This window comes from Myotis myotis, unplaced genomic scaffold, assembly GCF_014108235.1.
Source record: "Myotis myotis isolate mMyoMyo1 unplaced genomic scaffold, mMyoMyo1.p scaffold_m19_p_3, whole genome shotgun sequence".
Classification (NCBI taxonomy): Eukaryota; Metazoa; Chordata; class Mammalia; order Chiroptera; family Vespertilionidae; genus Myotis; species Myotis myotis.
Genome location: NW_023416335.1, coordinates 806,859 through 820,350, shown reverse-complemented (window position 1 = coordinate 820,350; position 13,492 = coordinate 806,859). Strand labels below are relative to the sequence as shown.

Here is a 13,492-nt window from a genome sequence, read left to right as displayed (position 1 = left end):
GAATATGTGGATTTGATCTTTAAATGATCTCATTCCGCATTCTCAGGAGCGTGAGAGTGAGCCAAGCAACTGCTTATGCCCGGTGGTCATGCTTGGGATACTGTTTCCAAAGGGAGTCTGAGTCCTCGGCAGACGGTGGGATCCTGGGCCCATCGGAGCAGCCCCCACTAAGGGCCATTGCCCACCATAAGCAGTTCCCACACCCTCGAGGCCAAGAGCCCACATCACAGGGCACAGGCCTCGAACTGCAGGGAGCTGACCTTTGTCGCAGGGGTTATAACAACTGTACTTATATAGTCCTATGTGAAGAAATACACCAGTTTTCAAACGGGCATGCTGATCTGTAAATATGCAGGTTACATCTGCCCAAGCCCACTGATACATGGGCTGGTTTCAATATCATTTGCATAATACAAATATTTATATGTATAAATGAATATATATATATATGTATACACACACACAGATACGTAAGTATAAAATCTTAGAAATGAAATAATAAACATTCAAAGCGTGTACATACAGGCATCAAAATTAATATTCAGCAATACCTTATGAATAAACTTTTATAAATTCAAGGTGTTCTCACTTATCTCCTAACATGCTAAGTAGAACATGAATATAGCAATTGGAATATTTTTAAAAGATCTTTAAAAATAAAATTTATTAGGCAGGCTTGGTAGTGAGCATAATAGTTAAGTATGAAGGACTTTTTGAAAAGAAAAGCTTTCTTAGCCAACAAAGCATATTGCATTAGTCACTAATTTTAATTTCAACTGTCAAATGCCTATTAAACCTATGAAACTGAGAAATGAGATTATGTTGGTCAGACACAAGGGAATTTGTGTATTGAATACAGTGTTTGATTAAGAACACAGAGCTACAAAAAAGGTATCACTTTGAGAGTTGATTGCTCAATTTTGAAAATGACATGCATTTTAATAAACACTGTCTTTAAATGATTCAAAGTGTGTGTATACATTTTGGGGGGCCACCCTATAGACGGGACTGATTTATATGTTTCATTAGTCAGCCACACGCTTTACCCTAAAGCACCAGAAAGTTGTTTCAAAAGCAGGGAATTGATGTTTCTAAATCATATAAAGACAAGTCATGAGATAAAAAGACACCCGGACCCAATAAGCAATGCCAAGGCTAGGCAAGGGGAATGCTACCTAAGGCGGGAGGCGTATTCCCCCTGGGGTGACATTAATCTTTGTGGTTATTTGACATCTCAGAAGTGTAATTATCACTGATTTCGGGGGGAAATACTCACTTGTTGTTTTGGCTCCAATCACAACCGAACACGGCGGCGGGATGCTTGTACCTGTGCAGCACTCTCCCATCGAGGGTTCGGATGATACTGAAACCGAGTGCAACGTGTCAACAGGAAGCACACACTGCAAACACTCGTTCAAGGGGACGAAGAATTGCGTAAGTCAAGCCCAAGTGCTTTAGGACAGGGACCTTGGCTGCAGGCACTGGGCACATTCGAAGGTGCTGGGTAAATGTTATCTGCATCACATACTATTGATTATGGTCATCTACTTATACCCCGTAAAGGGGATACATTTTTATTTAGAAACGACTTCTTATAGAATTTTTTTATTGAGGAAAAGCACAAGTTACACATATATTTTAAACCATAATGATGTAACTGACATATGTCTTAGGTATTTGGCTTCAAAATTTTTATTTAAAATAACTCATTTCTAATGCTGGTTACATGTACTATCATACCAAGTCCAAGATGTACATGTTGTAATATTTCTCTGCATGTTCTAAGTGATATAAGTAGAAATTTGAAGGACCCCTTTTCCCTAAAAGGATCCTGTATACTTTAACTGAAATACCATATACATGACACCATAATGCAAGGGCTACTGATTCCTTTAGAAAGAAAAAAGTAAGTTCTGTATAAACTAATGTATTACAGGTTTTAAAAAGTTTTTGGAACAGACCCTTTAAGACACCGTTAGGTCCACCAGAACTTCTGAGGGTACTGGGTAGTGTGGTGACCGTGCGTAAAGTGTTTAGTCACTGACTGTGCTCAGTCATCAAATAAATACAGCCCTGAGCAGACATGTGTCACCCAACCAAAAATCACGTAGGCACATTTTTCGTATTTTGGTCTGTATCAATTTGCAAATAGTTATTTCAAGGGAAACATCACTAATATTGTTATTTCCGAAAATTTTAATATCCCAGTAAAGAACTTTAGTTTCCATAAGTACTGTCTTTTCCACTGAAATTAAAAGTGAGAATAAGAAAAGTGGTGCCTGTACAGCAAAACCTAAGACGGGACAAATGACTCTAATCCAGCGACCATGAGTGTCTGTATCACCGTCAGAGACGGCAACCCCTGCAGCTGAGGGGGCATCACCAGATTAAAACATTATTTCAGCCCCAAGGCAATTTCTCCCTTGCAAGGTATATTTTGGAAACCTACCTTCCCCTAGGACTTAACAGAACTGAGAAAGCATGTATTTCTGAGACACGGGGTCAGAGAACTGAGCTTCTATAAAAAGGCATTTCCCACATGAATTCCCTTATCCCTACCCTTTTCTAAATAATGGCACCTCCCCAACTGTGGAGACGTTTCTAGAGCACATGATAGCTCCTGAGTTGCTGTAACACTGACCTGCCACTCCCTCCAAAATCGGAGGAGAAACAGCTAGACTCTGTGAAAAGTCCTTCAAGCCTCTTGGAGGCCACTCACTCTTGTAATTATTACTTGGGTAGTGCTGTCACTTTGCAGCCATGGCTGGCTCCTTTTTATTATTTATTTATTGCTAATTTTTTAAAAATTGACTTCAGAGAGGAAGGGAGAGAGAAACATCAATGATGAGAGAGAATCATGGACCAGCTGCCTTCTGCACATCCCACACTGGGCATCCAGCCTGCAACCGGGGCCTGAGCCCTGACTGGGAATCAAACTGTGACCTCCTGGTTCATAGGTCGATGCTCAACCACGGAGCCACACCGGCCGGGCTCTTTTTATTTATTTTTGAACATCACCTCATCCTTATTTATTACTGATGCATCATAGCGATACAGCAGATGCCTGTGTGGACGTCTACATAATATTGGTGACAGGTGTGCACAAATGGAACCGCGTCAGGACGTTCAGGGAGGAGCTGCCGGACACACTGGCAGGCCCCAGGCATCTCTGTGGAGGTGACAGCCGCTCACAGCACTCACCAGAGACCATCTCCGCTGCAGGTCGCTATTCGTTTGGAATCTTTATGACTCCAGGCAACGCAGAATATCCCATTCTTTCCATGCTTCAAAAAATGCAAAACACCTATCAATAAGAAATAGTTCACCTCTTTTTCTCTTAGTTACTTACTCTGTCTAGGTGTTATTTCGCTACGAGGAGCTGCCGGGGTGAGGCTAACGGAGGCCTTAGGGCCCGCAGCAGGGAGGGAATATATACTCTAAGCATGTGTCCGGCTCTCACACTTAACCTCAGGATCATTGTTTCAGGACGTGAACCGGGGGCTTCCGCCTCTCTGCTGTGGACCCCGGTCAGGAGCCAGAAGTGCTTGCTGAGCTCCTTACGGATGAAGCGCTGCTCCCTGCCTCCTGCACGCACCAGGCTGCGGTGCAGGTGACCGCCGGCTTCCTACCCAGGGCAGCCGGGGCTGGAGTGAAGACATACGGCAGACACTGTTGCCACGACCGTTCTTCACAATTTCAAAGTTTTACTTTTGTAAAAGCAAAGAAGAGCAGATTTAAGGTCACTCCTAGAACAAATAGCTTCATTCATCTGTGCGTCTGCGTTCTCAGACTGCGGGCGGGGAAAGGGACGCAGTCCCAGCTGCTGTGATGGGAACGTTTAAAACTCCAGAAGGGTGTTACCCACGGGCATGTCATCCTTCAACGGGGTCACGGGAGAATAAGGTGCCGTCACCCCATTTCCAAAGCTGACTGAAGACATTTCAACCTTATATCCCACTAAGCTGTGCTGCTTTAAGGGGAGAGAAAATGCCCTTTTACCCTGTTTTATGGCCGTTTGACTAAGGCGGTCTCTAGCTGCTGTTTTTACCTCTTTGGAGGTCAAGGGGGAGGCTTACAAAAATGTATACAAAATGGGGTCGTGTCCATCCCCGTCCCCTGGAGCACGCACCCCCCCATCTCCGCTCCCCCACGCAGGGTACACCCCGGCTCTCGAATACCCTGCTTTTCCTGTGTGAGGCGCAGGTAACGGCTAAGTCCCGCGGGCATTGCTCATTTCCGCCACATTGATCCTCCTAGATTGGAGCCTTTGATACTGGTCTGAACCAGAAGGATATGGTGGCAACAGGCGATAAGAACACGGTGCTACGATGCTGGGCTGCTGGGGTGGGGCTGGGGCGGCTCCAGAGCTAATGGACAGCTCCTATAGGTCACAAGATGCCCTAAGAACAGCCCAGCAGATCTGACACCTGGGTGAGTGTCTTGTATTTAGGTTTCCTCTTCAGGTGCTTTTCTTCTCCCTTTGTCATGGGATGCGTGTTGTTCTAGCTGGAGGGGTGGGCGGAGGGGGGGCAGAGGCTAGGGTGGGCGGAGGGGGGGCAGAGGCTAGGGTGGGCGGAGGGGGGGCAGAGGATAGGGTGGGCAGTGCTGGAGGAGAGTGTGGTTGTTACATGGAGAAAGGGCAGGAGGTGAGCTCAGTCCTGGGGTTGGGGTGGGGTGGGGGGGGGGGGTAGGAAGTTTCCTCTGCTGAGGGCAACACTGCCCCCTGCAGTTGGAAGTTCCCAAACACTTGCCAACCTCCGGAGATGAAGGCTACTTGATCCTCAAAGGGATAAGTCTTTAGTATACATGGTTTTAAAGCCTCAAATATAGACACGATTTTTATAGACGTTATATACTTAATAGGCATTAACAGTAATCACTCGAAATGAACGAAATTTCAAAATAGCAAGAGACAATCCTAGATTCTGGGGTGTTTCCCTGGATTCGTATCTAACATGCTGTCATGAGACCATGTATATTTTCTAAATATTAGTGGGACTCGGTCACCTCTGGGTGACAACCTACTCCAAGCAGAAGTACAAGCACCATCTGTGACACTACAAAGAGGAAGAGGATTGGTTTTAGGGCTTGTCATGGAATAAAAGGATTTGAGGACTGAAAGGGAAGCTAAGACAGTATATAACCAACTTCCCTGTCTCAGAGGTGAAGAGTCGGGTTCAGGCAACAAAGGCTTCTCCCTACATCAACAGCTAACCAGCGAGAGGCCTGGGACGGTGATGTGGGAATTGTTCTGGGTTTCGTCTCTTCCAGCTACTGAATATATGCCCAGATAATCTGGGGAGGATGACTCAGATTCCTCCGAAGACCTAATGCCACTTGAGGTGGAGTTATTTTTCAGAATCCATTTGAACATGTAAACATCTCCTTGGGTGCCCTTCTAATTCAGAGAACACAGTGCCACCCGGGGGTTATCTATGACGTTAAGCGACAACAGCACTGGGCAAGTCTGAGGCCGCATAAGACATCAGGCAAGTAACACCTTACCTCGTCAAAGCGCTGGATCACTTTGCCCTTTTTAATATCCCAAACGAAGGCGCCGTTTTGGGAAGTTGCTCCGGCAATGCAATCCAAATCACCTGGGGAAACAATTGGACAGACATTACCTGAAATGCTTGCCAGAAATGTGCTTCCCGGAGATGTAATCTTTGAAAAAGACTTGAGATTTGCTAAGTAGTTCTTTAAAAAAAAATGTATTTATGTGAAAACCCACAGAATTACTCGCACGGTCACAAGTGAACGGGGCGGATGCATAACCATTCATATTTGCAGAACAGCTGCACCCGGGAAAAATCTGTACTGTGGTTTAGAAAGCACATTCTGTAATTTTAGAAAGCACATTTTTAACACTTTCATACATTTGATTTGTATAAAACTTTTAAAGAAAATGGTCACGTAAAATGCGTTATATCGTTACAGGCATGTCTGTACAAACGCAGCTAAAATTAGGTGGGTCGCAATGAACCTGATTTACCCCGGCTTTTCTCTATAGCCATGTGATACCAAAGGGCCCAGAAACCCAAGTGTCCAGCAGGAAGTCTATTCTGAAAACCTCCCCCAAACTCACCCAACCAATACGTTCTTCCTACTGCGCCTCCACCAGCCTTTGGAAGGAGACGACATTGAGGGGAAGAAGGGCATTCACATGAAAACAAAAGTCAGGAAGGCCACTGAGCTGTCCTCCCGATTTTAAGGACATGCTTACCTGGCGCCCAGGAGAGGGAATAAATCACCCCCTCGTTCCCCGGGGACGTGTACACCGCGGTCAGCGTGTCCACGTCCCACACCTTCACGGTGCCATCGAAGGACGCTGTCGCTAAGAGGTTGGGGTCGTTGGGCTTGAATTTGCAGTCGAAGATGGTTTCCACGTGTCCCTAGGATGAGGCACACAAGTCACTGAGAAAATTCAGCCACTCAGACAACCCAGGTGATTAATAAGCAAACCAGTGTGCAGTCAAGTTCAACCTGGTACCAGGGTTTCCAAATACGACTGCAAACATGCAACGGCAAGCAAAGACACAGGACCCGCGTGCTGCTGCTGTGCAGGGTCCCTGTGCTGTGACCATACACACCTCACAGACCTAGATTCATTCAGCCTCCGTTCCCTACGGCAGCAACTAAGTCAAAGATTTCCAAAAGTCCGATTTCAACTGCGACCCAATGCATAGCTTTTCTTAATACTTATCGTACACAGAGGACGATGCTAGAAATTCATAAAGCAGTGAATTCTTAACAGTTACTATGTAATTCTGGGAACATAATAAAAGACAAGAGAAAACTGAAAGCATCCTTTAATGCAAATATCACTTTCTTCGTACCAATGACATAGTCCAAAAGGACTTCACAGTTTTAACTGAAAGAAGACGCATCTGGCTTGGTCTTGGCTTTTCATCAAGTTGTTAAACTGTTCCAACGTTTTCTAGCAAGTTCACTCTTTGGAACTCACAATCCTGTTCCCGTGACATGGCGACATGGGTCCCAGACGTCCCGCAGGCTGTGCGGTGGGATGGACAGATGTGTGCAAACATGTACCTGCTAAGTGGAGGTTAATGACTGGGTGCCTGTGGGCGAACCTGGGAAGAATCTCAGGTAAGCAGCCAGTTGCCATGTGTGGCTCCCAGCATTGGGGATGGGAACTGACCCTCCCCTCCTACTCCAAGCAGCAGACACCGCAGCATGCGGGGCTGGGGAGAATTAACACAGGTACAGGGCGGGCGAGCTCTCCCCCCCTCCCCCCCCCTCCGATTGCCTGCCCTAAAGGTACAGAGGTAGCCTTCACACGATACCAGGGAGCAGGGCCCTGAGGAAAGAAACCACACCAGGGCTACAAGGGAGGGGAGTGGAGGGGACAATCTCCAGAGTCAGCGAGAGGAAGGGGAGGCAGGTGCAGCTGCTGGTGCAGGCCCAGGGGCTGGGCAGGGGCAGGGGACTGCCTGCAGGTGCATTCTTCAATGTTAATTCACGGCTATGCTTTCAGAACGCATTTGAGAAATCATATAGCAAGAGCTACGTGGTGAATGTTTCTTCTTATCGGGAGGAATGCAGGGGTGAAAGGAAGAAAGGGAAGCGTTTTTCTTCATTTTAATCAAGTCGACATTCGCGTGGAAGGACGCCTGTTAGCAAGTATCTGATCTGAACAGGGGTTTTCTGATGCCATGTACCTTGGAAGCTTGGAGATGCTTGGCACTTGCAACATCACGTCGGATGTTTGTGCTGGTAACTGTCTAGCCATCCCAGGTCTGGGTCTGCGTTAGCAATGGGACTTTGTGAGGAAAAAACTCAAGTCTCTTCTGACTGGCAGACACTTTAAAAGTGAGAAAAGCCACTGAAATAATTTATAATCAAGGAATGTTTTAGTTTTGATTGAATTATAAATTTAACATAGTTTTTTTTAAAATAAAACATATTTTAATATGAGGGTATACACTCAATAGAAAGTAGTTTGAACTTAGATTGTGTAACTTCCTTACTAATATGAATTTTAAAACACTTGTTATATTTTTCTCCCTTCCCTTTCATAATTCTTTTAAAAGTAGGTGGTAATTTGAAATGGGGAAAAAATTTCCCACACTGGGGAAGCATTTATATGGAAAGAAAATTCAATAAACTGAAGAATATCTACAAAAGGAATGTTTTTATATAACTAAGCTACATATTGTTAAAAAATATTTTTGTTGATGTTCCATATTTTTATTTGAGGATAAAATCAAATTAGCCTTCAAATAACAGTATCATTGATTATTTCCCTCTTTTTTTTTTTTTAAAAGAAGGGCAATTATAGCTGTAGAGTCCTTTCTAAGTTTTTCCAGAGAAAAGCAATTAACATTTAAAAGTCTTAAATGTCTAGATTAGTATAATTCAAACCTGTACGGGAAAAAACGGGCATTTTATAAACAAGGAAGAATTAGGGAGGATGATTCTTGACAAATAGTAATTACAACACAATATACATGATTATATTCATTCACTCGTTCATTATGCATGTATTCATTCATTCAGCAAAACTTAATGAAGTCTTGCTATGTGCCAGGCCCTAGTTCTGGTAGTGGAGATAAAGCATAGATTAAAACCCAACAAAAGCGCGAGTCCTCAGTGAGGTTGTACCCTATTGTATACAGAGGCTCAGTGGTCCTGAGAACAGAAGGGCCCTGGCCGGTGGTGCTCAGTGGGTTGAGCATCGTCCCATGCAGCGAAAGGTCGCCAGTTCAATTCCCAGTCAGGACACATGCCTGGGCTGTGCTCAGGAGGCAGCCAATCGTCGATGTTTCTCTCTCTCCTTCTCCCTTCCTCTCTCTGTGAAATCAATAAAAGCATTTAAAAAAAAAACTGATGATAGAATCATAGAATTATAATGATTCATTAATAAAAAAAAAATCTTAAAAATACTTAACCCAACCGCCTTGCTCATTTACAGATGAGAACACCAAAGCTTGGGGTAGCTGGCAGAGACGGACTTGTCCTTCCTCCTGAGAAAGGCCTGTGCTACTTCTCTCTTTGCTTCCAGAGCATGGCACAGCAATGCAGTTCCCAGCACTGTACGAAGGGCTGGCATGGTCCACACAGCAATGGAACACTACCAGCCATGCAGGGCAACCAGGATAAGCGAGACCATAATGTTCACTGGAGTTTCATGTTTAAAGCTTAAAGAATCTTAATAGTTTTGTCACCATTCTAGACATCATTCTGAAATGTTTCAGCCACCCGGGTAAAGTCCTAATGATATGATTCGTTTTCAAAAAATATACATTTCTAGACAGAGAGGAAGGGAGAGGGATAGAGACAGAAACATTATGGATGAGAGAGAATCGCTGATCGGCTGTCTCCTGCACGCCCCCTACTGGGGAAGGAGCCAGCAACCTGGGTATGTGCCCTGACAGGGACTCGAACCTGTGACCTCTCGGTACATGGGTCGATGTTGCTCAACCACTGAGCCACACCAGCCAGGCTGAATTTTTACAAAAATAAATGTTAACAATATTAATATGTGAGTGAATAGTAAACATCATGAGCTTCACAAAATAAGTGCCGGGTGTGAAAGAAGGGAGGACCGCAGACATACCATGTCCCTCAGAAAATCCCACTTCTTGGCTCCCAGGTCATACAGGCCCACGCCCCCGTCCAGGAAGCAGCAGAGGACGTGCCCGGGGGGCAGGGAGAACGCCTGGCCTGGGGGCAGCGCCAGCGGGGGCACCGCCTCACTCGTGGAGGACGTGTAGTGATTTGGGGTTGGAGGCTGGATTGAAACTGAAAAAGAAGAAGATCAGCAGGTGAACATTTATGGTAGCAGCTTCCCGTGTGCAGATGACACCGTGAGGCTGGGTTTATAAACAGGCTCCCGTGTTTCCTCTCAGCAGAACTGGGGTCCGTGAGCTGTAGGCAACAACCACATTTCTGCCTCAGGAGTACTTGCAGTTTTGCCAAAAGTCAGTCAGAAATAAGCCAGTCAGAGAAAGATACATATCACATGATCTCACTCATTTGTAGATTATAATGAACAACGTAAACTGATGAACCAAAACAGATCCAGAGACAGAGAAGCATCGATCAGACCGTCAAACCTCAGAGGGAAGGTAGGGGAGGGTGGGGGTAGGGGGAGAGATCAACCAAAGGACTTGTATGCATGCATATAGCCTAACCAATGGGCACAGACACCAGGGGGGTGAGGGCGTGAGTGGGGGTGGGGGCAATGGGGGATAAGGACACATATGTAATACCTTAATCAATAAAGAAAAAAAATAAAAGTAGTGTGTGAGGAATCACTAATGCTGTGAATATCTGGCATATTATCTCCCCATATATTAAAGCAGAGAATGCTTATTTTTTAATTAGAACCTTCTTTCAAAGTCTGGATATATCAGCTTACTCCCCCTTACACACACACACACACACACACACACACACACACACGTGAATTTTGTCTTTTAAAGCTCATAACTCTCTAGTAATTGCTATTCTAATGAAAATAATTATCCTTGAGATTATATAATTCACTTTAATTTAGCACCCAAATTAAGAACCATACTTGTCTGACATACATTTTTTTCTACTTATTTTTTAATATGCTTTTATTAACTTTTAGAAAGAAAGGTAGAGGGATAGAGAGACAGAAACATCGATGGAAGAGAACTATCATAGATCAGCTGCCTCCCACACACCCTCTACTGGGGATCGAGCCTGCAACCCAGGCACGTTCCCTGACCTGGAATGGAACTGTGACCTCTTGGTTCCTAGGTCAATGCTCAGCCACTGAGCCATGGCGGCCAGACAGTCTGGCGTCACATTTTCTTCTCAGTTTTTCTCTCTTCCTCCTCAGGTTTACTTTTATTGTTCATGTGCTTTCATTTCTCCAACTTTCACTTGCGTAAGTGTCCCCATGTTTAGTTATCTTCTGCCTACTCTTTATCTCATACTGTGTCTTCTTCTCAAGAAGTTTTTCCTTAGAACAAGAATATTCTTTTGCAAACATAATCCAAAACAATGATACTACTGTAAATTATCAGATCAATCTATACTAATTACATACTGGAATATAGATAAATACTTCCCAGATAGTCTCTTTTTTTTAGTATGCTCCCTTCTTTATTCAAATATAATCGTCTTCCTTACTGCATTCATTTGGATAACACTATTTCTCGGAATCTGGGAATGGCAGGAAGTTCAAGCTAGAATGAACTTCTCATAACAAAAGAGGCATCTGATTCCATGAAACTGTATTGACCATTTGGTTAAAATTCATATATGTTTCATGACTCATTGTTCTAATATTTTAATTTACTGATGTTATGGGTGGTTTTGATACCTTCTATGTACTTATCTACCTGTAAATCCTCCTTTTTTTAGAATTTGGTATGTCTGTATTTTAAAATCTTCATTTTCACATAATTTTTCTTATTCCACACTTTGTTACATTTTTAAAAATGGGGTAAGAGACTAGACATCTAGCAATAGATTCCCGAAAAGGAATTACTCACAAATGACAAGACTGGTATGTGCTTCTCCATATTTTATGACTTTCCTCTAAAGAACATGGACCGTTTTTGTAATATGAAAACCAATGTGAAAGAAGAGAATCGGTGATATTTCAGTCATCCTATGTTATGCACGTCATAGCAACTAAACCAGGGGTGGGGAACACGGGGCCCACTGGTCATATAAGCCCGAGAAGTCATGTGGTCTGGCCCTGCCAAGACATTGGGGGGGGGGGGGTTAACTAAACGTTTGACCAAATACGGCAGGCTAACCTTTAAGCTGATAACTTTGTATGGCCTGTGAATGATGTTTTAAATATCCACATGGCCGTTGGTGGAGAAAAGGTTCCCCACCCCTGAACTAAGCAAAGAAACAAATAACCACCAAAAAAACAAAACAAAAAAATAAATAATTGCAGGGTATACCGTGTATCAGCCTCCACAATGTTACTTCTCCGGTCTCAGCACCTCCAGCACTCCCGTTTCCAGGATTTAGAAGCAGTAAGGCCTGACAGAAAAGCTTAGCTTGTGTGGCTTACGTGGTTCCTTAAGCACAGATTTTGCCAAAGGCTGGTTTTTACATGTGCTTTTCAGTAGCACATATCTGATACGCCTATATCACTACATTTCATTTGGAAGTTTTAAGGTATTAAACTCTGATGATACTTTTACTCACATTTTTTTCTTGGTGGAGAATTAAGTACGTGTAAGCAGTGAAACCCCGTTTTCTTGAGTTTGAAATTGTCAATCGGTGTTGTTCTTGAAACATTCCAAATGCGTAAAACGCCTACTTGAGAATCTAGTCAGGAAAAAGCATCATGTTAACAATTTTACTTGAGATATGAAATGCCCAGATGTAAGAGTAATAACAAAATCTTCAACATGCAAGATTTTTAGCACTACCAATGGCCTTCTTCAATAATAAGACTATACAATAACACAGTGAAAGAGACAGCTAACGTGCTATTCAACCTTTACATTTTTGACATGTTTACTATTTTTTTCTGTTCTGGACTCTTCTCTGGGGTGAGAAACTGCCTTCTATGGCACCTCTACCCACAGAGGTCATTGTGACAATCTGATCACAAAAAGCAACCTACTGACCCATGCGGTCTAGGAAAGGCAGCCAATGACAACTTCCCACCCACCGTTACACAATCCTCCCTCGTCCGACACATTCATAAGCAGCTCCCTTGCTAAACTGCAGCCAGACAAGGCTGCCCAATAGACCCGAAACCCGGCTAGGCAGCCCCCAGAATTCTACCTTCATCAGCTACTTTGGAAAACAATCTGGCAGGTCCTCAAACAATTCAACATGGAGCCAACACGTGACCCAGCAATGGCATCCAATGAATGTACCCACAGAATTAGAAACTCGCCCATACAAAGGCCTGCACACCAATGCTCATAGCAGCGCTGTCCATAACAGCAAAAAACGTAGAAAAAAGCTAAGTGTCTGTCAGCTGATACACAAAACCTGGCATACCCATGCCCTGGGATGTCATTCGCCCTTAAAAAGGAACGAGTTACTCACACGCCCAACAACACAAATGAAGCTTCAACCCTCTCTGCTATGTCAGAGAGGCCACATGTTGAGTTATTTCATTTCTATGAAACATCAGAATCCCCAGAGACAGGAAGCAGATTAGCAGTTTATGTTCACACACGTGTACAGGAGGGGTGGTGGACAGGGGGTAGCGGAGAGTGACTGCTAGTGGTACAGAGGGAATTAACTGAGGGGATGATGGAATGTTCTGGAATTAGATAGCGGTAAAGGTTGTACAACGTTCTGAGCATAGAAACCACTAAACTGTACACTTTAAAATGGTGACTTTTATGGTATGTGAGCTTTATCTCAAAAATAATGATATTAGCTATATAAAAAATTCCCATGTTTATCATTAACGTACCCTATGAAATTAAAGGCAATTAAGATATATAAGGATCTGTCTGCTTCCATGTGTAACCGAAGTGCTTAAAGTAGTAAAGAATGTCTTTTTTTAAAC

At 43.8% G+C, this 13,492-nt stretch overlaps 1 protein-coding gene across 7 annotated transcripts in view; it reads right to left on the bottom strand.

The window, feature by feature from the left end:
• The window catches only part of WDR17 (WD repeat domain 17), an 81,757-nt gene that overhangs the window by 32,793 nt on the left and 35,472 nt on the right, over positions 1 to 13,492 (bottom strand). For all 7 annotated transcript variants that reach the window (XR_004966086.1, XM_036299759.1, XM_036299758.1 and 4 more), the window contains 6 exons: positions 12,163 to 12,285; positions 9,578 to 9,762; positions 6,224 to 6,392; positions 5,506 to 5,597; positions 3,202 to 3,284; positions 1,277 to 1,363 (listed from right to left, as the gene is read on the bottom strand). Coding sequence is in view for 6 of the 7 variants with exons in the window: in XM_036299759.1 (XP_036155652.1) it covers positions 1,277 to 1,363; positions 3,202 to 3,284; positions 5,506 to 5,597; positions 6,224 to 6,392; positions 9,578 to 9,762; positions 12,163 to 12,285 (739 nt within the window). In the remaining variant the exon portion in view is untranslated. The remainder of the gene's footprint in view (positions 1 to 1,276; positions 1,364 to 3,201; positions 3,285 to 5,505; positions 5,598 to 6,223; positions 6,393 to 9,577; positions 9,763 to 12,162; positions 12,286 to 13,492) is intronic.